The sequence below is a fragment of the Danio rerio genome, chromosome 4, assembly GCF_052040795.2.
Source record: "Danio rerio strain M-AB ecotype USA chromosome 4, GRCz13ab, whole genome shotgun sequence".
Taxonomy (NCBI): domain Eukaryota; kingdom Metazoa; phylum Chordata; class Actinopteri; order Cypriniformes; family Danionidae; genus Danio; species Danio rerio.
The window spans coordinates 48,399,541-48,425,993 of NC_141024.2; the positions used below are offsets into that span (position 1 = coordinate 48,399,541).

The following is a 26,453-nucleotide window of genomic DNA, read 5'->3' on the forward strand; positions in this document are numbered from 1 at the left end:
TAGAGTCGCAACATAAAAGAAAAATGAACCAACAAAATAGCCTGAATGCAAATTATTTATTATAGAATATAACTCATAGAACAATTAATAAAAGCAACAAACAAATGTCTATGGATAATAATGAAGATAAAGAACTTAGGATATAATCACAACAACATGTTAACTGCATGATATAAGTAATGCAAAACAAAACCTTAAAGTTAAAGAGTCGATGAAATGGCAGGTCTTTACATAAGGACTCCTGAGTAGCCACAGCGTCCTGTGAAAGCTAACACAACTTTTATATACACATTGATGAGTAATGCAGGCATCCAATCAGGATTTACCTGGGATTTACTTTAGGATCATCACAGTGTATTAATATTGTAAAACTTAATACCTGTCGCTCTGCCTAAATCATAAAATATTCATTAAGTTTGTATTCTACTCAAAAAAGTAAATGTAGTAAACTAGAAAGAATCTTGAACCTAAAAGTAAAGAAAATTTACTAATAAAAGCTGCAACACAGGACAACTGAATTGGCTTTCTAAACTTGAGGCCCTGATATACTGCAAACTAACCATCTTGGAGCTTCACCTTGTTTGATGTGCGGAGTCTTTTCAGTGATTTGTTTCTCATTCAGGAAGTCAGACAGAAAACATCATCCAAAACAACACTAGCTACATGAATACACTGAAGAGTGGAGTACAAATGTATCCGTACCTGTACAATCACTTGCAAAGAGATTTTAAGCCACTGAGATGCTGTTTGTCAGATGTTTATGAAACTGTTCTTCTCTCAGCCGCCATCACTGTGTTTACGGTTAACGTGAGGAGCGCAACACATTTACAACCCCACCTACTGCTGTGTAGAAGTGTACAGAATACCATCACTCAGCCTTTTCAAACATTGTTCAGACATTCAACATCCTGTGCACATGAGAAAATGTTTTGCAGCATTCATGTCTTGTGTGCAACTTTTTGTCCATGTGTTTGTTAAGCTGCCCCGAATGAGTGAAACTCTGTAGACACTGATCAGATCGGTACAGTTTCTCTCCAGTGTGAATCCTCTTCTGTTTTCAGATGTGTTAACTGATTAAACCTTGTCACAGTGTGAACACTTGTACCGTCTCTCCAGTGTGAATCGTCTGGTGCAGTTTCAATTTTGGAGCTGTAATAAAAGTCTTTTCACACTCACGTCGTCGCGATTTTCAATAATTGAAAATCCGGCAACCGCAATAATCAAACTCTTGGGAACATCTGTGGTCGGAACCAAAGTTCACAGGTCTGTGTTCACTGAACTCCTCTCAAGCGGCGGACTACTTCATTCTGATTGCTTGCAGCCGAACCGCATCATATGTCATACCATAAAGTTGACTTGATTTCAACTCTCCTCGACACCCACACAGGAGAAGACGCACCGTGCGGTTCCTTGACGCCAGTTCTCATTAATAATTAATGACTTCTGGCTACTTTGATGCTCTCGCTGCTTTTGGTTTGTGATCGCTCCTCAGTTTGTGAAGGTTTCCCTGCGCTGTCGCTCCACCTCACTCCCTTTTCCTGCTCCTTAGTTTGTGATCGTTCCTCAGTTTGTGAAAGCTTCCCCGCGTTGTCGCTCCACCCCGCCTCCCTTCCCCCCTCCTCAATTTGTGATCGCTTCCCCGCATTGTCCCCCCCCATCCCCCCCACCGAGGGCCCCGTCAGTGATCCCTGCAGGGGGGCCTCCGCAATTTGCGCTACGCTACTGGTCCTTATGTGTTTATTAAGGTCTGAGGAGTTGCTGAAATTCATCCCACACTGAAGCTGCGGTTACACTAGAGTTTGAGCATGCAAAATTCTGTTGTTCGGAGCTGTGAAAAGGGGCGGGATTAAACAAGATGTAATGTACAGTCAGATAAAATTACGTATCGATTTTATAAAGGGGTTTAAAAAAAAAGTTTCCTCTGCGTATGTTTATGACTCTTGGTGCCACAAAGTCTGAGCCTGTGTGACACCACTTATCTAGAGGTAAGCCAAAGATGGTTGCCAAAACTTCAAAAAACATTCAAAAACATTTACATTTTACAAAATATTTCTGTTAATAACACATTCCACAGTCTGTATTTTTCATCGAACACATAGAAAGGACACTAAAGGACTCCATCTAACGCATCAGAGAGAATACTCGCAAAAAGAGAGAAAAACCATCTTTCTAAAGGTAATTATGTTATGCATTAAAGCTGTGCCCCTTATCAAAAAGGTGTTTTCTTTGCAATCTTAATGGTCCTGAATAGTTGTGTGGAACTGAGGTAGATTTGCCATTCTTTAATCTAAACTCTCTATTTCCTCGCTTTTCTGTTTCTTTCTGTTTATTATAGGTTTCATAGATCCCTATATAGCCTATCTATATTCAGTTCACTTTTGTTTTATGTTTGAGCGTTTGTTCGTTACATGTCAGACTAGTCAATAAATCCCATTATAATCAAATGGATTGTATTGTTTGCCTCACAGAAAAAGTCACTAAAGCGATTGATTCCTTTGCTACAAGCTGTTATTAAGTTCATCAAACTCATAAATGATTAATCTACTTCACACGGAGTACTAATAATTTGCTTTCTAAATAAACAGATCATCACAGAGTCCACTCAGACAAGCAGGTGAGGTCTGGTTATATTTACTTCATCAAATTAACAATAAGTTAATCCAGAATATTAAGGATGAATAATAATATGTTGTTATTGATAATTGATATTCATAATCTGAGAGTCTGCTTGAACGAGCGAGCGGAATTGTGTTATATATCCGTTTAGCCAAATTGACAGTAGGTTAAACCGCAATAAAAATATTTAATAATAACTTGTTATTATTGATCGTTAATATTCATAAACTGAGCTAATTTCGCTACAAAGATGATTAGATATTTAAAAAAGTGAGCGATTGGTCCATATTTTAAATTTCTGTCTAGAGAGGTCATGTTTTGATCTTTGATTGGTCTCACACAGTCAAGTGATGCAATTTCTCAGGTAAGATTTCACCAAGATTGAACTTTGCAAGGCAGTGAACTACGAAACTTGACGCAAGAACTTGCATTTCCGGTCTTACGGATTCGCATGCGTATGAATGGAAGTCTATGGGGAAAAAATTCAAGTGTGACCGCGGCTTAAGTGTAAGTGAATGGTTTTTCTCCAGTGTGGCTCATCATGTGTTTATTAAGGTGTGACGATTGGCTAAAACTCTTCCCACACTGAGTGCAAGTGAATGGTTTCTCTCCAGTGTGGATCCTCATGTGTAGATTATAGTGTGATGATTGGCTAAAACTCTTCTCACACTAAGTTCATGTGAATGGTCTTTCTCCACTGTGGATCCTCATGTGTCGATTAAGGGAGGATGAGCAGGTAAAACTCTTACTACACTGAGCGCAAGTAAAGGATTTCTTTCCAGTGTGGATCTTCATGTGATTATAAAGACTTGATGAGCGGCTGAAACTCTTCCCACACTGAGAGCAAGTGTATGGTTTCTTTCCAGTGTGCATCATCATGTGTTGATTAAGCTGTGATGATTGGTTGAAACTCTTCCCACACTGAGCGCAAGTGAAGGATTTCTTTCCAGTGTGGATCTTCATGTGTGTATTAAGACTTGATGATTGGTTGAAACTCTTTCCACACTGAGGGCATATGAATGGTTTCTCTCCAGTGTGGATCCTCATGTGAATTGTAAGACTGCCTTGTAATCCAAAACTCTTTCCACACTGAGGGCATGTGAATGGTTTCTCTCCAGTGTGGATTACCATGTGATTATTAAGGTTTGATAATTTGTTAAAACCCCTCCCACACTGAGTGCATGTGAATAGTTTCTCTCCAGTGTGGATCCTCATGTGATTTGTAAGACTATATTGTAATCTAAAACTCTTTTCACACTGAGGGCATGTGAATGGTTTCTCTCCAGTGTGGATCTTCATGTGATTATTATAGTTTGATGATTGGTTGAAACCCCTCCAACACTGAGTGCATGTGAATAGTTTCTCTCCAGTGTGGATCCTCATGTGAATTGTAAGACTGCCTTGTAATCTAAAACTCTTTCCACACTGAGGGCATGTGAATGGTTTCTCTCCAGTGTGGATCTTCATGTGATTTTTAAGGTGTGATGATTGGTTGAAACTCCTCCCACACTGAGTGCATGTGAAGGGTTTCTCTCCTGTGTGGATCCTCATGTGATTTGTAAGATTATATTGTAATCCAAAACTCTTTCCACACTGAGGGCATGTGAATGGTTTCTCTCCAGTGTGGATCTTCATGTGATTATTAAGGTTTGATGATTGGTTGAATTTCCTCCCACACTGAGTGCAAGTGAATGGTTTCTTTCCAGTGTGGATCTTCATGTGATTTGTAAGACTATTTTGTAATTCAAAACTCTTTCCACACTGAGTGCATGTGAATGGTTTCTCTGCAGTGTGGATCCTCATGTGATTCTTAAGTTTGGTTTTGTTTGCCAAACTCTTCCCACACTGAGTGCAGGTGAAACGATTCTTGTCTCTCCTCTTCAAAATACCATCAGTCTGTAAATGAGTTTTGTCCTCAATTTTGACATGATGTTCCTCCTCTTTACTCCCCTCATACTCTTCAATTAGGTCTGAAATAAAAAAAATCATTAGTTTTTATTGAGTCTTAAAAACTCTCATTGAAAGCTGAAAAGTGAGAAGACACTAGAAACATTGGCTACACACACTAACTTTGATGCACATTAAATGTAAAATAAATCAGATATTTTGTCTGGTCCATTAATGTGTACCCATTTAAGCAGATTTCATTCAATTCATCTTTATTTATCTAGTGCTTTTACATTGACTTATAGTAAATGGGCTCTATGCACAAACTCTGCTGACATGTTTCCGGTAGAATATCAGTCAGGCTCTTCCGCATAGCGAAATCTGATGGCGGTGAAACCTAAACGCATCAGAGCATTTAGATCTGATTAGATTTAGTCTTAAACTGGTAAGGCCATGTGGCAGTGGATGTCCAGCATCTGGAACATCATTACTGTTCAGTTCCAGAAGCCACGATAGTTGATTAATACACCAGATCTGGCTGACAATCTCTGTGAAGAGGTGGAGTGTCTGAAAGGAGACTGCTATGATGCTGCTTTTGGTGTTAATATAAGGTTCTAAAGGTACAGTTAAAAAACTATGTACAAGAATATAACCCAGATAAAAGTAGTAACAAGTTGCAATTGTATTTTATATTAAATAATATAACATTTTTAACCGTACTATAGTAAATTCTATTATACTGTATATACTGTATACATGCATACACATACACACACACACAAACACAACAACATTCTAGTGTCATGTAAGAGGCAAATACCAAACTAAAACAAATGTGTTAGGCACAAATACTTACATGCAAAACCTAATGCATTTCTATCAGATTTATACATCTACATCCTACAACATCTAGAGCAACGTGTCCAGAGTAAAATCAACTGTGAGGGAGATGCCATCCATCACAAGGCTGAGGGTCCACACTGAGCATCTCATCTGCCGGGTGAAGCAACAAGCTGGACAGTCATCATCTCTTTCTATTACAGCAAGCATCAACCTGATTTACACAATGGCTTGCCTTCTGCCCATCAGTAAATGCTTAAACTAAAGATTAAAGAGTAGATAATGAAGCTAAATTTATTCATGTAAAAAAATATATATAAACACAAACTGAACATAATTTCTATGTTGTTGACAGCAACAATATAAAGTTGTCAATATAATAAACATTCATTTTCAATGCATTATAGTAAACATGTAAACATAAATAACAGAACAATTTGAGTGAACATTTGCTCTGCACTAATGTAAACATAAAAAACTTTAGATACTTGCACTGCACTAATGTACATATGCAGCGTTTATGGTGTAGAATTATGCGAGGGTTACCTTCATCAAATGTACCCTCTCCGCCTTCTACCAAAAATCAGGCAGGCAACTTCTGTCAGACCCCCTGTAGATGCTCAATGCAAAATGCATTTGTTTCAATTAGCAAAAATGTAACGAATGTGATACCACCTCCAACTAATTTTCAACAAGGAAAACTCAAAACTATGTAAATATAAGTAACTAGACATTTGCACTGCAGTTATGCAAAAAAATACATTAAGACATTTCCGCTGCAGCATAAAGATAAATGTATGTTTTTGACACGTGTAAAAATGACACAATTTTAAACAGAGTAGTTCCGGTGAGCCCGGCCGACCTGTCATATCTCCTTCTGGACGGCCTGAAGATACAAATACTGGCTTTTCAGAGGATAAAGGCGGACATTCTCTGCTCCTTAAGTGCGGACATATCATCTGTTGAAGAATCATCATATCATCTTCATCAGAGTTGAAAAATGCAGTGGCCGAAGATTTTGATGCACTTAAATCTGAACTACAGGCTATGAGAACCGAAATCGCGAATAATGCCACCGCTGGGCGTTCTGAAATTGACCAAATAAAAGAGAACATCTCCAGGCAACGGTAACTAAGCTTACAAGACATGTCGGCGACTTAAAAGAAAAATGTGAAGATATGGAAGGGTGCATGAGAAAGGGAAATATTTGCATTACGGGAATCCCCGAGCTCCTGGGATCAAGTTCAACTACAGCGGTATCCAAACTGCTAAAAGAAGGGCTTCAAGTGGACAGAGATGTCAAAATTGACAGCTCACATCGTAGCCTTGTTCCAAGGAGGCCAGGGGACAAGCCTCGTACCATTAACACAAAGTTACAATTACGATGGAGATGCCATGGAGATCTTACGAAAAGCCAGAGAACGTACACGGCTCGTTTACAACGGTAATCAAATCACCATCTTTCCGGATTACACCGCCAATGTTGCAAGGGCAAGAGCAGCCTTTACTGATGTCAGGAGAGCTCTTTGGGGGTGACAAGACGTGCGATATGGACAGCTTTTCTTGGCCAGGTTCCGAATTTCACACAATGGAGAAGAAAAGCAGTTTCAGATTGCGACCGAGGCAATGGATTATGTGAAAAAGAAAATCATATCTGACAATCAATCTAAAAGTTGACACTCATTCTACCTGAGGATTACAACACTTAACGATGAGTATCCTGCCTTCAAACTTATTTGGTAATAATCCGCTCCTGACTCCTTACGTTGGATTTGACTGATTATTACAATTGATTTCCCTGAGGTATTTGTTTTCTTCCATGGAATGAACGGATTAGCTAACTTTATACAGCAGTTTATACGCTTGGAAAAACACATCTGTTTATGAAGCTGTTAATTTTAAGTTTCAAAAATTATGGTTCTGTAGGAGTCTGTGTGGAGATTATTCATGTAACATATTGTAACCTGCATTCTGGAGATAAACATTCCATTTAACATTCCACGAAAACGATCTGGGTTCGCCAGGACAATAAAATGACTTTTGGTGACATAAAGTCTGGCTTAGAAATCCCTGGTGACATGTTAACAAGTCTGGGAGACTTCACAGAACCACTCTCTGCCGACTTCAAAAGAACATGACAGATAAGATAAGATAAGAGAAGAAAAAAAAACCTCTTTAGCCAACGTTCTGCTCACAGTCAAGACATTCCTCAAAAAATTAAACAAAGACATTTAGAACCCAAATCTCTTGTTTAATTACATTTAACTTTTGTAATGTGTACAATCCCTGATATAGACTATACACATTTGTACTTTCAGGCCTTTTTAAAAGCATCAATGATGTAAAGGTATGGGAACTATGTTGATGTACTTTTAATGTTGATGTACTTGTAGATTGTTTGGTGTCAATAGAATGCCCTGGACATTTTACAACACATGATGCATAGAGCATGATAATAACAGGAACGGCCTGCATTTTTTTATGCCCTGAATTAAAAACCGTCCTTAGGCTGCAGGAGGACCCAAAATTTGCATACGAACAGCCAAGAGACAAAGAGAGGTTTCGCGCTCAAAACTTTGTCCTAAAATCATTGGTCGAGAATGCTGAACGGGTCGTCACGTGACCCGCAGGTATAACTCATTCTGCCCCCCAACATCTGGGCAGAAGCAGAAAAAAAACCTCGGATAAACTTCTCCGCAGAGAACCTTCTTCTGTCCTCGTTTCTTTGTTTTCCGACTTTTGAACTCAGTTTAATCTCGCGCCTCGTGGGACCATTTAACTTAGACCAAGCTGAACAGGACACACAAACTCCTACTGAATCTCTGACATCCCCCGCGCATCAACCAAAGCTCGCACGACACAAGAGAAAGTAAATGCAAGTTTATTTTTCATATACGTTTTAAGCTGTGCCCCTTTTTAAGGTGTTTATGATCAACTGGTGATTCTCGTTATGCATGGTTGAACTGAGCGAAATTTGTCATTCTGTATCTAATTTCTGTATTTCCTCACTTTTATGTCTCTTTCGGTTTTATTATATGTTCCATATATCCGTTTATAGCCTATTTAGAATTAGTTTGTCTGTTATATGTTATGCCCATATATTCCTATACTCAGTTTACGTTTGTTTGATAAGTGTTAGATTAGTCAATAAACCTTATTATAATCGCATTGGATTGTTTTTGTTTGCCTCACAGAAAAAGGTCACTGAAATGATAGATCTTTTGCTACCGGCTGCTATTTAAGTTAGTCAAAACTTAAGAATGATTAAGCTACCTCACAAGGAGTAGTAAGTATTCCCTTTCTAAATAAATATATCCGTACGGAGTCCGCTCGGATGAGCGGCGAGGTCTGGGTATATTTATTTGGTCAAATTAACAATAAGTTAATGCAGAATATTAATGATTAACAATAATTCGTTATTGTTGATAATTAATATTCATAATCTGAGAGTCCGCTCGGCCGAGCGGCGGGATCAGATACAATTATGTATTTGTTTAACCCAATTGACCAAAGGTTAAACCTGAATGTTAATATTTAATAATAACTCGTTGTTAGGGTAAGTAACAAAACAGGTTTAAAAATCTTTTACAAAGTTGATTTAAAAGCATCCGTTAGATATTTTAAAATGTACAGATTGTATTCATGTTGATTTAATGTCATTAAAAATAACATTTACACCATTTTTTACAAACATTAAGACTGAATCCAACTGAAAATGTCAAATGGTGTAACTGCCAAACATTGTGAAATATTAAATAATTTACTCCTTCTAGATGATATGCAAGTGTACACACTGAAATAAATACTTCATTTTAAAATACCACAATAACATTTATTTTATTCGCATTATCTCTAAATGTACATTTTAATGAGTTTTTGCAATATTCGGCCTGACACATGCTAAAAACATCTGATTTCTAAATAATCTTTGACAAATTATGTAAAAAATGTTAAAAACTATTTTAATACACTAAACTGGGTGTTTTAATCTTAATTTCACATTATTTCCATGTACATAATTATATTTTTATGTAAAATACTGGTTACACTAATTGACAAAAACAGTTACACCACCTGACAGTGTTGCTTCTACAGCCAAAGATTTTGAAATTGACAATTAAAATCAATTCAAATTAAGAATGATAGTCAACAATTTCAGCTGAAGTGATTTTAATTTGTTTTAATGTTAACCAAAATGTCTGGCAAAAAGAAATCATCATGGCGCATGAACGGTGTATCCATGTCTCATATTGTAATGACAGTTGATGAACAATTTCTGAGGGGGGTGGGATTGTCATTGACAAATGTGTTTGGAACAATGAAACCAAGTTGCTGAACTTTTAATACACCAAGTAATAAAATCCTTTACATTAAATGTGTGGCCCTCATCAATAGAATATTAACAAACTAAAGAAACATGTTTAACATTTAACACCTTTTCCATCACTGTTTCTTTTCAGTTGGCTTAAGTAAAATGAAACTAAGTAGATGATATTAGAAAAAAAAATCCACTATTTTACTTCTAAGCTATTTAGAAACAATTTGCCAAACACTGTACGTAAAACACTAGTACGTAAGAACTGCTGCTTACTTGTTGTTGCCTTGGTGCTGGGATTAAAGGCCAATTTTTGTAAGCATACACGACTGACTGACAACAAATAATTTCATGAGTGTATCCACAACTTATCCACAAACTATTTTATACAGTTAACTTCAGAATTACGCAGAATTATTATTAGTCCCCCTGAGCTATTAGCTCCCCTGTTATTTTTTCCCCAATTTCGGTTTAACAAAGAGAAGATTTTTTCAACACATTTTCAACACATAATAGTTTTAATAACTCATCTCTAATAACTGATTTATTTTCTCTTTGCCATGATGACAGTAAATAATATTAGACTAGATATTCTTCAAGACACTTCTATACAGCTTAAAGTAGCATTTAAAGGCTTAATTAGGTTAACTAGGCAGGTTAGAGTAATTAGATAAGTTATTGTATATCCATGGTTTGTTCTGTTGACTATCGCGGGGAAAAAGCTTAAAAGGGCTAATAATTTTTACCTTAAAATGGCTTTTAAAAAATGCTTTTATTCTAGCCGAAATAAAACAAATAAGACTTTCTCCAGAAGAAAAAAATATTATCAGACATGCTGTAAAAAAAAACAAACAAAACTGATTTCAACTGCAATTCATTTGTTTAGCAACTTCTGACTTGTTCTTCACAACTTTTCATCATTAAAGTTCCTCCGAGGCACCTCCAGTTGTTAATAATAATAGTACAACAGCGAGCGCATCAAGTATGAAAACCTCCAAAACTTAAGGCTGTGTGCACTCAGTCTATAGAGGCTTGTCAACCTTGTTTCTTTTCCCATGTTAATTTTTTCTTTTATTTAAAAAAGAAATTCCCAAGGGCTCTTTAACAGAGAGAATATTATTGTCAACACATTTCTAAACAAAATAGTTTAAATGACTAAATTCTAATAACTGATTTCTTCCGTAGTCTTTGCCATGATGACAGCACATAATATTTGACTAGATCATTTGTAAGACATTAGTATTCAGCCTAAAGTGACATTTAAAAATGTAATTAGGTTAATTAGGCAAGTAAGATCTATTGGCCAAGTCATTGGGTAACTGTGGTTTGTTCTGTATTTAAGAAGGCTAACAATATTGACCTTAAAAACTGCTTAAACATTTTAAAAACTGCTTTTATTCTATCCAAACTAAAAGAAATAAGACTTTCTCAAGAAGGAAAAAAAAATACATACAACATTTCAAAGGAGGGTGATACAGTGGCTAATGTGGTTAGCACAGTTGTCTCACAGCAAGAAGGTTGCTGGTTTGAGTCCAAGATGGACCAGGATGGCTTACTGTGTGGAGTTGACATGGGTTTCCTTTGGGAGCTCCAGTTTCCCCCACAGTCCAAAGACTTGCGGTATAGGTGAATTAGAAAAACTAAATTGACTGTACTGTATGAATGTGTGTGTGATAGGGATGGGAAGATTAATCGATATGTATCGATACGCGGTCATGCGCGTGCACGATGCGAGTGCATCGGTAGAGCAGCAGAGGATGAATGAAATTTGGAAGCAAATCGAGATGCATCGGTTTTTGCGAGATGCATCGGTTTACCAAGATACAGCTTATATTTTTAATATAGAATGTATTTTTTATTTATTAACAAGTGTTGTCAACCTGTTTTTGGCGCATAATTTAATCGACCTACATAAAGTATGCCTTAGCAACGGACTTGCGGATGTGTACACTTACACTACAACTCAGTGTATCAGGTGTGCGGATGAAGCTAGTGGTGCGCCCTCAGAAAGCGCGAGAAGCAAAACAAACATTTAATTCCCCACTGAGTTTTAAATCTAAAATATGGCAACATTATGGATTTAAGGATGGACGACTTGACAGGACAGATGCAATTTGCGAAATGTGCCGCGCATCTGTAAAAAACGTGGGCAGTACGACTAATCTGAAATCTCACTTGAAGCGGCGCCACGGTGTTGTTGTGAAAGCATCTTCCAGTGTTCCTGCATCCCCGGGTTCCTGCACTGCTTTAACTGTAGCTACCAGCTCCAAAAGTGGTGAGAAAAGCATTGCAAGTTTTTTTTTTTTTTCCATGCGCAACAGTTTTGTGCGCTCTACGCCAATAACGGATGTTATTGCATTGTTTATCTGCAAAGATATTCAGCCTAGTGTCACGAAGAACGAAGGTTTTAAACACCTCCTCCTGTTAATTTTTATTTAATTATAATAATAATAATAATAATAATAATATTAATAATAATAAAGATAAAAATAATGGGTGTCACGGTGGCACAGTGGGTAGTATGACCACCCCACAGCAAGAAGATTGCTGGTTTGTTATATTTTTATTAGCCTGTTGTTTACAGTGACAGTGATGTTTCAAAGCAGCATAACACTGCTAGTTCACGACCTTAAGTTTTACAATATTCAGTGGCAAAATATATCTTTGTAAAACTTGTTTTCATAGTTGAAAAGTTAAATCACAATTCTTGTTGTGCAATGCTAAACCTTTATGTTGAAAGAGTGCAAATATATATAATTTAATATATATTGCACTTATACACAGCAAATTTTAGATAGTAGATTTAACTACCTTGGAGTTAAAATTAACACTCCCTCAGAGTTTATATGGGAACCACTATAAGTGTTAAAAATAACACTTTTGAAAGTGTTAACATTGTCAACACCAAGAGAGTGTTAATTAGCAAACTCTTGTTGAGTAAAATATCTGTTAAATTTCCGAAAAAATACCAGTAGCTGTGGTTGCCAGAACCTTTTTGTGAAAAACATGGAAGTTTTATATAACTGTATAAATTTACAAAAAATAACCATATTTCATGAACTAATGCATTGTTCATTTTACAAAATCATAGCTTAGTGCAAAAAAATGTAAAGTCTTTAGATGCAATAATGTTTTCATGTGTGATTGCAAGTAGCAAACAGATTTTGACTGCATTAGTAACTACACAGTTACCTTTAAACAAAAGAAGATGCAGCATAACATCAAATACTCTTATTTCATCTTGGACTTGAACAGAGACGCTATTACCCTCCACAATGGTGACACAAAAACCGTTTTGTTGTTTTTCTTTCTTTTTTTCTTCTTTTTTAGATTTTATGGAAAAATACCAGCAGCTGTGGTTGCCAGTAATCTGCTGTTTTTAACATTCATAAATTCAGTTTACAGAATATTTCTGTTAAAAGCACATTCAACAGTCTGTATTTTTTATCGATCTCACACTGCAAATTTTAGATTTGGTAGATTTAACTACCTTAGAGTTCAAATTAACACTCCCTCAGTGTTTATATGGGAACCACTATAAGTGTTAAAGTAACATTTTTGAAAGTGTTAAATTTTTTAACACCCAGAGTGTTAATTAGCAAACTCTTATTGTGTAAAATATCTGTTAAATGTATGTCAAAATACTGGCAGCAGTGGTTGCCAGTAATCTGCTGTTTTCAACATTTTACATTCGTAAATTCAGTTTCCAGAATATTTCTGTTAAAAACAAATCCCATAGTCTGTATTTTTCATTCGAACACACGTAAGCCTTAAATTCCAGGGCAAAATCCTCACTAGTGTCCTCACTACAGAGGGCTGAACACTCAGACAGTGATGAAGTTAATGAGACAATTAACTGTCTAATTAAAGGAGGATTGAGAATTGTTGATGAACAACTGTTAACAAGCAGGATCACTGAAGGACAGAAAAACACAAGCCAAAACCAAAGATGAAATCAACTGAGAAAAAAAAAACTCTAAATAAAATAATAATCAATAAAAATAAAACAAATTACACAATAAAAAATGTTATTTTTCAACATCTTTAAAAAAACTCATCAAATTAAACAACTTATCATGGAGCTTCACCTATTACTGACCAGTGACTTTATTTCTGTCATGTGAACAAAAGCTCTTAATAAAATTTCTGCTCATTTAAAGTCACCATGATGGAGGACAGAGTCTGCTTTAGTCAGGATCTTCAACTTCTTGCTATAATTGTCTTTTATTTTGGCTGTTATAGATAGTGTTAATTACACTATTTAAACATATAGCATGGAAAAGTTGAAAGAAACTTAAAGTGTTGGTCTGAAGAGATTATTTATGATATCATAGCCATCCTTTCCTGCTTGTTTTCTAATTAAGTATCATATTAGTTATGTGTGAGAAATAAATAATATACATAAATGAAACCACTGAAACTCCAATTAATTAATAACAATATTTACAATGAGAATGTTTGATCTATGGCAGAACTCAAAAACACCCAGACATCAATAATTAGTCTTTAAATCTCAATAATGGTGACAAACAAAAAAATAAAATCAAGTAAAAAAAAAACACTACTGAAATATCACCTCCCAAAAACAACACAAAATACAGGAAAAGAAAGAGATTGTAAGAACATAAAGCTGCATAATTTATTCATGCTGCAATGCATGCTGGGAGCTTTGTACTATGCTGGCACCCAGCATGCATTGCGGCATGAACTATGCAGCTCTTTTTTTTTTTTTTTTAGCAACCACGGTTGAGGTTCATGTCCTGATTCTTGATGCCTGTGTGTCATAAAGAGCAAGCTGGAGCTTGAATGTTAAGTGCATGACACTCTAATTATTAATTGTATCCTAATTGTTTGTTGAATCTTCTATGAAGAGCAGCAGACCACCAGTAGTATTGTCCCATGCAGTTTTAATACAATTATATTTGCATATCTTTATAAATCAACTTAATAAACACCTGAAATTAAATCTATAACAATTAAGCATAAACAGTATAGTTTCTCTTGACCTTTTTTGCTATAGCTAATGAGTTTTAGAAACATGGCTATAGCAGTCAGAGAACCATTAGGATATAAGAGTAAAGCTTCAAGAGCTCAAATAAGCAGCCTCTGATCTCTATGATGGTGAGGTCAAGTGAAATATTTTTAATAAAAAAAAATATAAACCTCTGTTCATTGTCAAATATTCTTACAGAAATGAAGTCAAACTGTAATCAGTGAAGCTGCTTATGCTATTATTTAATGGAGTTGTTTAATCCTCTGTTTTAATTCAGTTGGTTTGGTGTGAGGCTGTGTCTGTAGATTTATTTCTTCCTTCAATTTCTTATTCCTTCAGTGATTGTGCTTGTTAATAGCAGGTGTTCAACAGCAGGTGTCTGAATTCACTTATTTGTGGTCATTCACTCTGTCTAGTGGACTAAACTGACTAATTTAAGGGCCAGGTGAATGAGGGTGTGGTGAGATTTCAGACACTGATTAGTTTCTCAAATTCAAGGGTTTTCTACAAAGGTAGATACATGTTACTCTGTATTACAAGGAGGCAAATCAGCTTCTAATGCCGAGAGGGTTATTTTACCTTTATCTAACTCTAGAATTTTAACACTTTACTCTGAATTACCACAACACTTCTTTTTATCTTGAAAATACTTAAATAATATGTGCTTTATGTTCTAAAATGGCTCTCTACTGTAAATTGACACTGGCTCTGAGAGAAAAGCCAGTTTGTAAAAAAAGTCTTGGTTTTGCTTGGTTAATAAATAATTAAACTCATTCAATGGCACAGCATCCTCTTTCACATAATCTCATAAACTTGATCTAATTAGCTAGTGCTGAATTATCGCATTGTATCGTGATATGGGTGTGAATCGTATCGTGTTGCATCGCAATGTCACAAATGTATCGCTAATATTTCGGATCGTATTCTTGTATCGAGATGCGTATCGGATCGGCATTATAGCTTAGATGCCCAACCCTAGTGTGTGAATGAGAGAGTGTGTACATTTTATTGTGTGAATATTGTGTAAACATGGATTAACATAAAAAAATACATTCATGTTGTGCAGTAAAATAACTTTATCCTAGGTTGACAGCTTTAATAGTAAGGTTGTGGATTAAGCACCTATTTCTCAAACAAAAATAAATAAATAATCTACACTATGAACACAAATAGTTCCAAATAGTAGTCTAATTTATGTCGCATTTTTGATCATTATCGTGAACTAATGATATTTGACTAAATTGACCCCCAACAGAAAGACTCCTGCTATACGAGTCAAATGGTGTAACCAGTTACACCCCTTGACATTTCAACTTAAAATGAAATTTGACAGGCATTATCAATAACATCTATGTAAGCACATGGGCTTGGTGGGAATATTTCAAATTTAACTTTTAAATATAATACTTATTTTTATAATATTGAACTATTATCAGTGCATTTCTGGGGTCTTACCATTTGACATGCATATCTAAGAATAGCTGACCATACCTTAAAAAGGTCAAAGTATCTCATATTTTAAAAAGAGTTACTAACCTTTGCATGCAGCAATTAGTCTTATCAAGAGTTCTTCTCTGTGATCCAATTTCCTGTCTAACTGTCTTGTGCACAATATTAACAAAATGGCTCAATAAATGGTGGTTACACCATCTTGACATTTCAGAAATTTGAGGTGACAGACAAAATTCCCCAAATGAATTATAATATTTAAAACAATTGTGCTATTTTTACCTTTATTTACTATTAAATATGTCTAATGTAAAATTATGCCAGACTAGCCGATTGTTGTGATGAGTCAGAAGGCATTGAATCCATTTGCAAGCTTTATTAAGAGCACACATACAAACAAACACAAAGGGGCAATCCAGGAGACAGAACGTGGGACAGGCAAAAGTTCAAAGGCAGGCAGATATCTTACTGGTCAGAATAACAGGCTGGAGATCAGGGGCAGGCAGATGTCTTTCGTAATCGTAGAACAAGCACAGGGTCAGAAACACAGATCAGTCCGAAGCAGGGAGTATGGAACGCTCAGAAATGACAGCCAGGCAAATCAAGACTTTGCAACGAACCGGAGCGTGAGTGTGGTATATATACACGAGAGCTGATGAGTTGCACCTGGACCGTAATCAGTGCCAGGTAGCAGGGCTTATGGGATTTTGAGTCCGTGAGTCGAATCAGAATTCTGGCGATGGTTCCCTCTGGTGGTGCACAAGAGGGTTGGCATCGCTCTCATTTACAACACCGATACAATGTTTCATTGAGGCTTTCACATTTTTTAAACAAGGTAAACTATTTGGTACCAATTTTTTTTGGTTACACCACATTGACATTCTTGCAATAATCCCCTAAAAATTTTCTTAAAATGGATTAAAACCAAAAAATTAAACTTGGTCCTCAAAATAGAGAATGTATGCAAGTAATTTGCTCATTTATTTTTGCTCATATATATATATATATATATATATATATATATAAACAATAATAAATAAATAATTTTTTATATGTATTTTAGATATTTCTAGCTAAAGATTTTAAATTTTGTGTTTGATTTTGGATCTTAAGACATTTTATGACGCAGCGGAAACCCTGTTTAAACACAATAGCCCTGGTAATTAGTTATTATAATAATGATCTACTTCTAACTCAGATATTATCTGTGAGAACTAGTAACAACATTAAACTCATAAAGAAGTTGATGAAAAAAGGGGAATTGTGATCAACGTGACGTATGCAAATGGATAGTACTAAGCCAACACTATCAATGTAATAGCTGATATCTACTAGGAGAATACTGTAGGTCAAATATCTTCAGCTCAGTTAAACTTCTTAAATTTATTTTATAAAGCGCCGGTGCTCAAGGACGCTTCACAAACAGCAGGAGAACAAGAAAAGCAATAACCTTAAGAAGGTAGAGAAAATGGGAGACTAATAATACATAAAATAATGACAAAAGACATGAGAACAAGTAACAAGAAAGAAACTCATTCTGTCTTTTAATGAGTGCTTATGTGCATTTAGAAGAACTAGGCAGCCCACTTTGGGCTGCAAGATGGATTTAATTTAGTATTCTTATTATTAAAATATATCTGAATAAGGATCAGATGACTGAGTTGGTCTTTGAGAATGAAAATCAACCTGTTTGTTTCTGCAGATCTTCCTGTTTGACTGTGAATGTTTCTTCAATCTTCACATCTTCATTCTCCTCTTTAATAAACACCATCTTTATAACAGTGTGGAGATCAGTCGCTTCAGCAGGAGTTTTTCTCTGACACTTTATCCTGTTTAAAATGAACAAAACAATAAAAATGTTCTGTTTAAAATAAATAAAACAATGAACAGAAATAAAATACCTTCTCTTCAACACTTGCTTCAACAGTTTATTTTAATCAGCATAATTAACAAAAATAAATCAGGTAAAACGTTTCATTAAAACACGTATTACACACTTTTCTGTTACTTTATTCAAACAATAGCCCTCGATTACTGAGAATATAATAGTACTACGTTGTATAAAGGGTTAAAATAATATTTCCAACAGCAGGAACATAATTTTGCATCGTATAAACAATCCTGAAACTTTAGTACTTTTAACTTTAAATCGGGTTATATCTGTAAAACTTTTAAAGCAAACCTTTCTCCATTGAATCACCGCGCTTTAGCGGCGCCGCCTGATGACGTCACGTTATGCCAAAATAAAAGTCTTTTGTTTAGCTTTTTTGCCACTCTAGGCAGGGCAAACTTTATTTATAGAGCACAATTCTACACAACCGTGGTTGATCCAAAGTACTTTACAATAAAATAAACTACACAATAAAATTTAAAATACTAGAATTTAAAATACAGGAAAATGTATGTTTAAAAGTAATACTAAAATACAAATAAAAATAACTTGAATTTGTCACTCAAAGGAAAGAGAGTAAAAATAAGTCTTTAAGTTAGATTTAAAAGCATCCAATGATGTAGCAATCCCGATGTTCAGAGGGAGACTTTTCCAGAGCCTTGAGGCCGCAACACAGAAACCTCTATCATCTTTTGATTTGCAGCAAGACCAAGGGACAGACAAAAAAAAAAAAAAAACGAGATCGAGACAGACAAAAACTGGTCATGGAAGCTTAACTGTCTACAAGCTGAATAAAGTCTAATAAGTTCACTTCACTGACATAGGCCGGGGCAGAATTGTGCACAGCTTTTAATTAACAAAAAGAAATCGGGTAAAATGTTTCATTAAAACACTTATTACACACTTTTCTGTTACTTTATTCAAACAATGACCCTCGGTTACTGAGAATAAAATAGTAATACGTTGTATAAAATGTTAAAATTATATTTTCAAAAGCAGGAACATAATTTAACATCATATAAAAAACTAAAACTTTAGAACTTTAACTTTAAATCGGGTTATATCTGTAAAACTTTTAAAACAAACCTTTCTCCTGTTGAATCACCGCGCTGTAGCGGCGCCGCCTAATGACGTCACATGCCACACCAAAATAAAAGTTTTCTTAACATTTTTTTCCACTTACTGTTGCAGTCGTCATGACTTATTGATACATTTCTCCCATGTTTTTATAGAAGTAAATTTGGTTTTATATTAGCACATTCAGACTTTCCCCTTAATAAAATAATTTCATAAAAAGTGTTATTTGCAAACTCTAAATAGCAAAATCATATTAAAAGCACGGGCGTAAATCTGCTGTATTAGTTACTTAGTTATTAAGTATTAGGTATAATTAAGTATTAGCTACTTAAAATTACTTGTCTAGTTTACGTTAGCTTGTTGCTAACGCTAAAGCCGTTTCCCATGCGTTGTTTCATTTGTGACAACTTGGCATAATGTTAACTTTACATTAAGGACCACAATAAGCAATTTGTCTAGCAGTGCATTTGCCGCATGAACACTGCTACGTCCAAACGAACCCCACTGTATTTTTGTATAATCAATTTCTATTCTGTTGTTAAGTGACTCAATTAATTTAAAATTAAAATGTTAACATTTTTTAATTCTTTGTGATTATTTTTGTGATTATTTTAATAATAGTTTTGCATTCTTTATGTAAAGCACTTTAAATTACCATTGTGTATAAAATGTGCTACAGTATAAATAAACTTGCCTGGCAGTTTAATGTATTGGATAAAATTACAGAGAAAATAGACATAAGATGATTTTTCAGTGCAACTAAACCCCAAGTACAAAAAGTTCACAAATTAAGCAATTTGGCTTTAAGAATGAGTTGTTAAATTCTAATGTCACATTATCAATCACAGCAGGGCCGGCCCGTGGCATAGGCAGTATAGGCAATAGCTAAGGGCGCAGTACGTCCAGGGGGGCGCCAGAAATGGGGGAAGAAAAAAAAAGTAACTTCCACTATGCCTAAAACAAGTTGGTATGACTTCAGAAAAGAATAGGCCCACATTAATTTAACTGCATAGTGCATAGCCTACTAAGTAGTAGTAGTATAATAATAATAAAACCTACTCGCCTAAGACGCCCCCCTCCAAATAATTAGACTTTAACTGCTACGGTGTTCATTTTTTTTTTGATGGGTCAACATGCTCAATATGTCAAAACGTCCCAAACAGTCTAGTGCGCAGGGGAGGCAAAAAAAAGAAAAGAAGAGGAGGAAAAACGCGACAAAGACAGAGGTAATGTTACAACAAAGATGATTATTTTACTGTATCCGTGATCCGTGATCGATGAAGCCATGATGAAGCCATTAGCTTGACACATACTTGTCAACTCTCTGGTTTTCCCCGCTATCATCATACACAACCGATCTTAACAGGTGGAGTTTTGGTGTAACGTCACTTGTCAGTCATTGTTCAGTCCTCCATTGGCCGCCCCTTCGACATACTTCCTCTTTTTCTATGAATTCTCTGCCCAACAACAAAGTATACATCTTTCTGTGTTCTGTGTTCAGTTTTAACACCTCTCTTCAGACAGGAAGTTTCTGCAGAGCTGAATTTAATTTTGGACCCGCATCTATCTACTTCTGCAAAAGTGCTAATTAGTATGCACAGCACTCACCCACAACATTAGAAGTTCAGTTAATATATGACCCTTACATGACCAATACAAATAATTGTTTGATTAAAAGAAAAAGAGACAATAATAATAAAAAACTGATTGCTATTTTACAACACAACCTACCACTACTCTTAACCCAACCTCACAGTAACAAACCTCCATGTGGGTTTCATTGATTCAATGTCTTGTACATGGCACAGAATACAACCTATTGCAGTTTATTAAAATCACACCTACCCCAGCCCTAGGCCCAACCTCACAGTAACCCGCTACGTTTTATTCAATTTTACACCTACCCCAACCCTAAACACAACCTCAGAGTAACCAGTTTTAATTCTTTTTATTTTTATGAATCTCTACTACAGCTACATTAATCGCAAACCCAGCCTACGTGTGGCATAACTGCCGACCCCTTAGAGGTCATCCAGCCAACTTGCAGTGTAATCTCCTCCACTTGTAGGTCTCTGAGCTGCAGCAACACCTAAATGCTCTGACACAGAGACACAAAAGACTTTTAACCTCCTCTTGGAGAGGAGAGAGTCTCCGACCCTGGATCTCAGGTCTTCTATGGAAGGACTGTCAGGAATCCTGTAAGAGCATCCCATCCACACAACCTCTTGCCATAAAAACAAAGCAGAATGTGTGGTGAAGGAACTCCGGGTTGACAGAGCCTTGTCCTTGCTTCAAGCAATGTGCTAACAAGGTGCTGAACAGAGTGGCACAAAGGATAGCGCTTATGACTATGGATCAGAAGATTCTTGGTTACGAAAACCAAGAAACTGAATGAGAGAATGTGTAAGTGTATGAGTGGCACTTGTTCAAGCGGAGCAGGGATGTGCCAGCGATCAGAAAGAACTGGAGTTTGTGCCAAGACTGGGTTTCAAAAGTGGCAATTTCCATATGGTCTAGCAGTCAGGATTCCTGATTTTCACCCAGGTGACGCGGGTTCGACTCCCGGTATGGGAAGGCTTAAGTACTTTTGCTCCTGTCCTTTTTGGCCAGTGGTCGGACTGCAGCTACCTTATAGGGTGTGGTTGTGGAACTGCTACGTTAGACTTTGAAAGCTCAGTTGGTAGAGTGGAGGACTGTAGGACCAATTCTTAGGTCGTAAGTTCGACTCCAGCTCAAAGGACGTCTTTTGTGCTCAGAGCCGCTTTCTTGCCTTTGCGAAGATATCATCGGCACCACTGCTCGAAGTTCACCATGGAGGTGAAAAGGAAGTTCCCTGACAAGGAATCGAACTCGGGCGGCGGTGAGAGCGCCGAATCCTAATTACTAGACCACCAGGCTAGACCATCAAGCCTAGCTGTGGGCTTCCACCCAGGTGTGCTGCAGCTGCTCTGACAAAAATAACTAACATTTGCAACCTCCTCCTGGAGAAGAGAAAGTCTCAGAGCCTGGATCACAGTTCTTCTTGGGAGGGACTGTCACATGCTCTGTGTTAGAGCATCCTATCGACACCACAACTTGCCATGACAAGAAAGCACAGCAAGCGTTGAAGGAACTGCATGTTGACCGAGCCGTGTCCTCTTTCCAAGCAGCATGCTAATGAGCACTGCTGATGCAGACTGGGCCAGTGGCGCATACTGCCACCTGTAATTCGTGGTTATTCTTGGTTACACCGGCCAATCACGTTTCGAGTTGGAACCAAGATTTTTTTTATTTCTTGGTTACGCTGGCCAATCTTGTCCTGAGCTGGAACCAAGAATCACCCTATTCTTGGTTACGGCAGCCAATCATGTTCCGAGTTACAATAAACGCTATGGCCAATCAGAGCCCTTATAACATTGATGATTTGTACTGTATTAACAGATTTCGTTGTGGATTAATTCGGACAACAATTACAAAGTAAGTATTTTTATAACAAGTTGGTTTAAATGAATAACCATTACAGTAACGTTAATTACAACAACACAATTATTATATGATTGTTATAGATGTTATATGACGTTGTTTGTTAAGATTAATGTTTGCCGACCAAGCACACTGTACAGTTTTACTACAAACATTTTAATGCAGTTATTATACATTACTTCACTTTATATTGTCATTTACTACCATAGTTACAATAATGCCCATGCATTATTCTCACACATTAATGAATCACTTCACTAATAATAAATATAAGGCTCATTTCATCAGTCACTAATTATAAACAAATACTATAATAACGCTCACATATCACTACATCACTAATCATAAACTATTCTAATAATGATCACGCATAATACATCACTAATCATAAAGCATATAACAATATGGATCACGCATGATTGCATCACTAATAATAAAACAATAATATAAGGGTCACAATTTAATCCATCACTAATAATAATAACATTATTATTAGTGATGTATTGATGTGTGACCCTTATAGTGTTGGTTTATTATTAGTGATGCAATCATGCATGATCCATATTAATTAATTAATAACTGCATTAAAATGTTTGTAGTAAAACTACAGTTTGCTTGGTCGGCTAACATTAATCTTACCAAATAACATTATAAAACATCTATAACAATCATATAATAATTATGTTGTAGTAATTAACGTAACTGTAATGGTTATTTATTTAAACCACCTTGTTAAAAAAATACTTACTTTGCAATTGGTGTCCGAATTAATCCGCGACGAAATCTTTTATTACAATACAAATCATGGATGGTATAAGGGCTCTGATTGGCCATAGCGTTCATTGTAACTCGGAACACGATTGGCTGCCTTAACCAAGAATAGGGTGAATCTTGGTTCCAGCTTGGAACGTGATTGGCCTGGTAAAACCAAGAGTAAAACAAATCTTGGTTCCAGCTCACAAAGTGATTGGCCGGTTTAACCAAGAATAACCACGACTTACAGGTGGCAGTATGAGCTAACCGGCCACTTACTGCCAAGCTTAATAAAAGTCTTCTAGTTGGTGCAGCTCGGGCTAAAGAAAAAAAAATGTAAAAAAATAAATAAATAAAACGGCCTTGCCAGAAAGTAGCAGAATGTCAATACAAGGCGGTGGCAATGTGCATTGATTTCTGAGTAACTCGTCATTCGGCATGCAGGGCTCCTCACACGTTTACTGGAGCAGGACCAGGTAGGGCCTTCAGTCACCTGCCCCTTGTGCACAAAATAAAACAACAGCACTGTTTTGCCGAAACCCGGGATCGAACCAGGAACCTTTAGATCTTCAGTCTAACACACTCCCAACTGAGCTTTTTCATCTGCTCTTTTACAAGTATCCAGCAGCATTCATGTCTGTGAGACTAAGCAGAATCCTGAAATGCCTCTGAGGCCTTAAAGGGTAAAAGCTTGGCCAGTACGGGGATCGAACCCCCGACCTTGGCATTATTAGCACCACGCTCTAACCAGCTGAGCTAACCAGCCACTTTCTGCCATGTTTCCTAAAAAGCTCAGAGTAACTGTCATTTTCCGGCCTTCAAGAGATAAGAATGCTATTTCAGCTTTTTTTGTGCGGTGCTGGTAAAAAAAACAAGGTCCCACCGAGATTTGAACTCGGATTGCTGGATTCAGAGTCCAGAGTACTAACCATTACACCATGGAACCTCAAGTCTTCTAGTTGGTGCTGCCCGGGCTAAAGAGAAAAAAAAGTAAAAAAAAAAAAAAAAAAAAAAAAAAAGGCCTTGACAGAAAGTAGCAGAATGTCAATACAAGGCAGTGCCAATGTGCATTGATTTCTGAGTAACTCGTCATTTGGCATGCAGGGCTCCTCACACGTTTACTGGAGCAGGACCAGGTAGGGCCTTCAAAAGAAAAGCGCACTATTCCAGGCATTTTGACGACTAAACGACAGGCAGGGCAAAGAGGCCACCACAGAGCAAATGTGATCTTTTTTTTCTAATTTGACCACGTCAAAAATCGCCAATTTTTGATTGCTCTGAGGGGAATTAGCTCAAATGGTTAAGCGCTCGCTTTACATGCTAGACGTAGCGGGGACAATGCCTGCATTCTCCACCCCTCTTTTCATGCCTTTTTACATTGGCTTTTTTTGCAAAGCTGGTGGCACCTTGAGGGTTTAAAGCGAAACTACTTACGTCAGCTTTGCCGGTTTCCATGTAGTACATATCATTGCAAGCCTTCAGAAGCCCTATCAAGTCACAGTTTTCTTTTATTCAGCAGCGTGTCCGCAGTGGGACATCAAAGCGCTAAATACATAGCATTATAGAGTGCTGTCGATCAGGCCATTGGAATCATCGCCAGAAGCAACGTGACTATCTGGGAGGAAGATAGCGTTTTGGTCAAGTGGAAGCAGGTGGACTTAAGGGTGAAGCAGCTAGGCTTTTTGGGTGACTTTCAGTCACCTGACCCTTGTGCACAAAATAGAACAACAGCACTGTTTTGCCGAAACCCGGAATCGAACCAGGAACCTTTAGATCTTCAGTCTAACACACTCCCAACTGAGCTATTTCGTTTGCCCTTTCACAAGTATCCTGCAGAATTCATGTCTGTGAGACTAAGCAGAATCCTGAAATGCCTCTGAGGCCTTAAAGGGTAAAAGCTTGGCCAGTACGGGGATCTAACCCGCGACCTTGGCGTTATTAGCACCACGCTCTAACCAGCTGAGCTAACCGGCCACTTTCTGCCATGTTTCCTAAAAAGCTCAGAGTAACTGTCATTTTCCGGCCTTCAAGAGATAAGAATGCTATTCCAGCTTTTTTTGTGCGGTGCTGGTAAAAAAACAAGGTCCCACCAAGATTTGAACTCGGATTGCTGGATTCAGAGTCCAGAGTGCTAACCATTACACCATGGAACCTCAATTCTTCTAGTTGGTGCTGCCCGGGCTAAAGAGAAAAAAAAGTAAAAAAAAAAAAAAACGGCCTTGACAGAAAGTAGCAGAATGTCAATACAAGGCAGTGCCAATGTGCATTGATTTCTGAGTAACTCGTCATTTGGCATGCAGGGCTCCTCACACGTTTACTGGAGCAGGACCAGGTAGGGCCTTCAAAAGAAAAGCGCACTATTCCAGGCATTTTGACGACTAAACGACAGGCAGGGCAAAGAGGCCACCACAGAGCAAATGTGATCTTTTTTTTCTAATTTGACCACGTTGAAAATCGCCAATTTTTGATTGCTCTGAGGGGCATTAGCTCAAATGGTTAAGTGCTCGCTTTACATGCTAGAGGTAGCGGGAACAATGACTGCATTCTCCACCCCTGTTTTCATGCCTTTTTACATTGGCTTTTTTTGCAAAGCTGGTGGCACCTTGAGGATTTAAAGCGAAACTACTTACGTCAGCTTTGCCGGTTTCCATGTAGTACATATCATTGCAAGCCTTCAGAAGCCCTATCAAGTCACAGTTTTCTTTTATTCAGCAGCGTGTCCGCAGTGGGACATCAAAGCGCTAAATACATAGCATTGTAGAGTGCTGTCGATCAGGCCATTGGAATCATCGCCAGAAGCAATGTGACCATCTGGGAGGAAGATAGCGTTTTGGTCAAGTGCAAGCATGTGGACTTAAGGGTGAAGCAGCTAGGCTTTTTGGGTGACTTTCAGTCACCTGACCCTTGTGCACAAAATAGAACAACAGCACTGTTTTGCCGAAACCCCTGGATCGAACCAGGAACCTTTAGATCTTCAGTCTAACACACTCATAAACTGAGCTATTTCGTTTGCCCTTTCACAAGTATCCTGCAGCATTCATGTCTGTGAGACTAAGCAGAATCCTGAAATGCCTCTGAGGACTTAAAGGGTAAAAGTTTGTCCAGTACAGGGATCGAACCCACGACCTTGGCATTATTAGCACCACGCTCTAACCAGCTGAGCTAAGCGG

The 26,453-nt window shown here is 37.1% G+C and overlaps 2 protein-coding genes and 3 non-coding genes across 12 annotated transcripts in view; all 5 read right to left on the reverse strand.

The window, feature by feature from the left end:
- The window catches only part of LOC141381647 (uncharacterized), a 751,802-nt gene that overhangs the window by 705,624 nt on the left and 19,725 nt on the right, over positions 1 to 26,453 (reverse strand). The window lies entirely within an intron of this gene.
- On the reverse strand, positions 40 to 19,117 carry LOC137487297 (uncharacterized). 8 transcript variants are annotated; one of them, XM_087248765.2, is made up of 6 exons: positions 19,078 to 19,117; positions 17,787 to 17,929; positions 6,206 to 6,302; positions 5,890 to 5,953; positions 5,360 to 5,496; positions 40 to 4,586 (listed from the first exon to the last, which is right to left on the reverse strand). In XM_087248765.2, the coding sequence occupies exons 5-6, from the start codon at positions 5,394 to 5,396 to the stop codon at positions 3,292 to 3,294; spliced, it is 1,332 nt and encodes a 443-aa protein (XP_087104891.1). In that variant the 5' UTR covers positions 5,397 to 5,496; positions 5,890 to 5,953; positions 6,206 to 6,302; positions 17,787 to 17,929; positions 19,078 to 19,117; the 3' UTR covers positions 40 to 3,291. The 8 variants fall into 8 exon arrangements, with proteins under 8 accessions (XP_087104891.1, XP_087104894.1, XP_087104890.1 ...); XM_087248768.2 differs by lacking the exon at positions 5,360 to 5,496; XM_087248764.2 differs by lacking the exons at positions 5,890 to 5,953; positions 6,206 to 6,302.
- Positions 24,158 to 24,229, reverse strand: trnaq-cug (transfer RNA glutamine (anticodon CUG)). Its single transcript has one exon. It is a non-coding gene; the product is annotated as a tRNA-Gln (tRNA).
- On the reverse strand, positions 25,184 to 25,257 carry trnai-aau (transfer RNA isoleucine (anticodon AAU)). Its single transcript has one exon. It is a non-coding gene; the product is annotated as a tRNA-Ile (tRNA).
- trnaq-cug (transfer RNA glutamine (anticodon CUG)) lies at positions 25,365 to 25,436 on the reverse strand. Its single transcript has one exon. It is a non-coding gene; the product is annotated as a tRNA-Gln (tRNA).

Coding starts and splice junctions, on each gene's coding strand:
- LOC137487297 (XM_087248767.2), bottom strand. CDS start 6,302: ATGATATGTCCGCACTTAAGGAGCAGAGAATGTCCGCCTTTATCCTCT. Junction 4,587..6,205: donor TCCAGAAGGAGATATGACAG/GTCGGCCGGGCT, acceptor TTTTTATTTCAG/ACCTAATTGAAGAGTATGAG.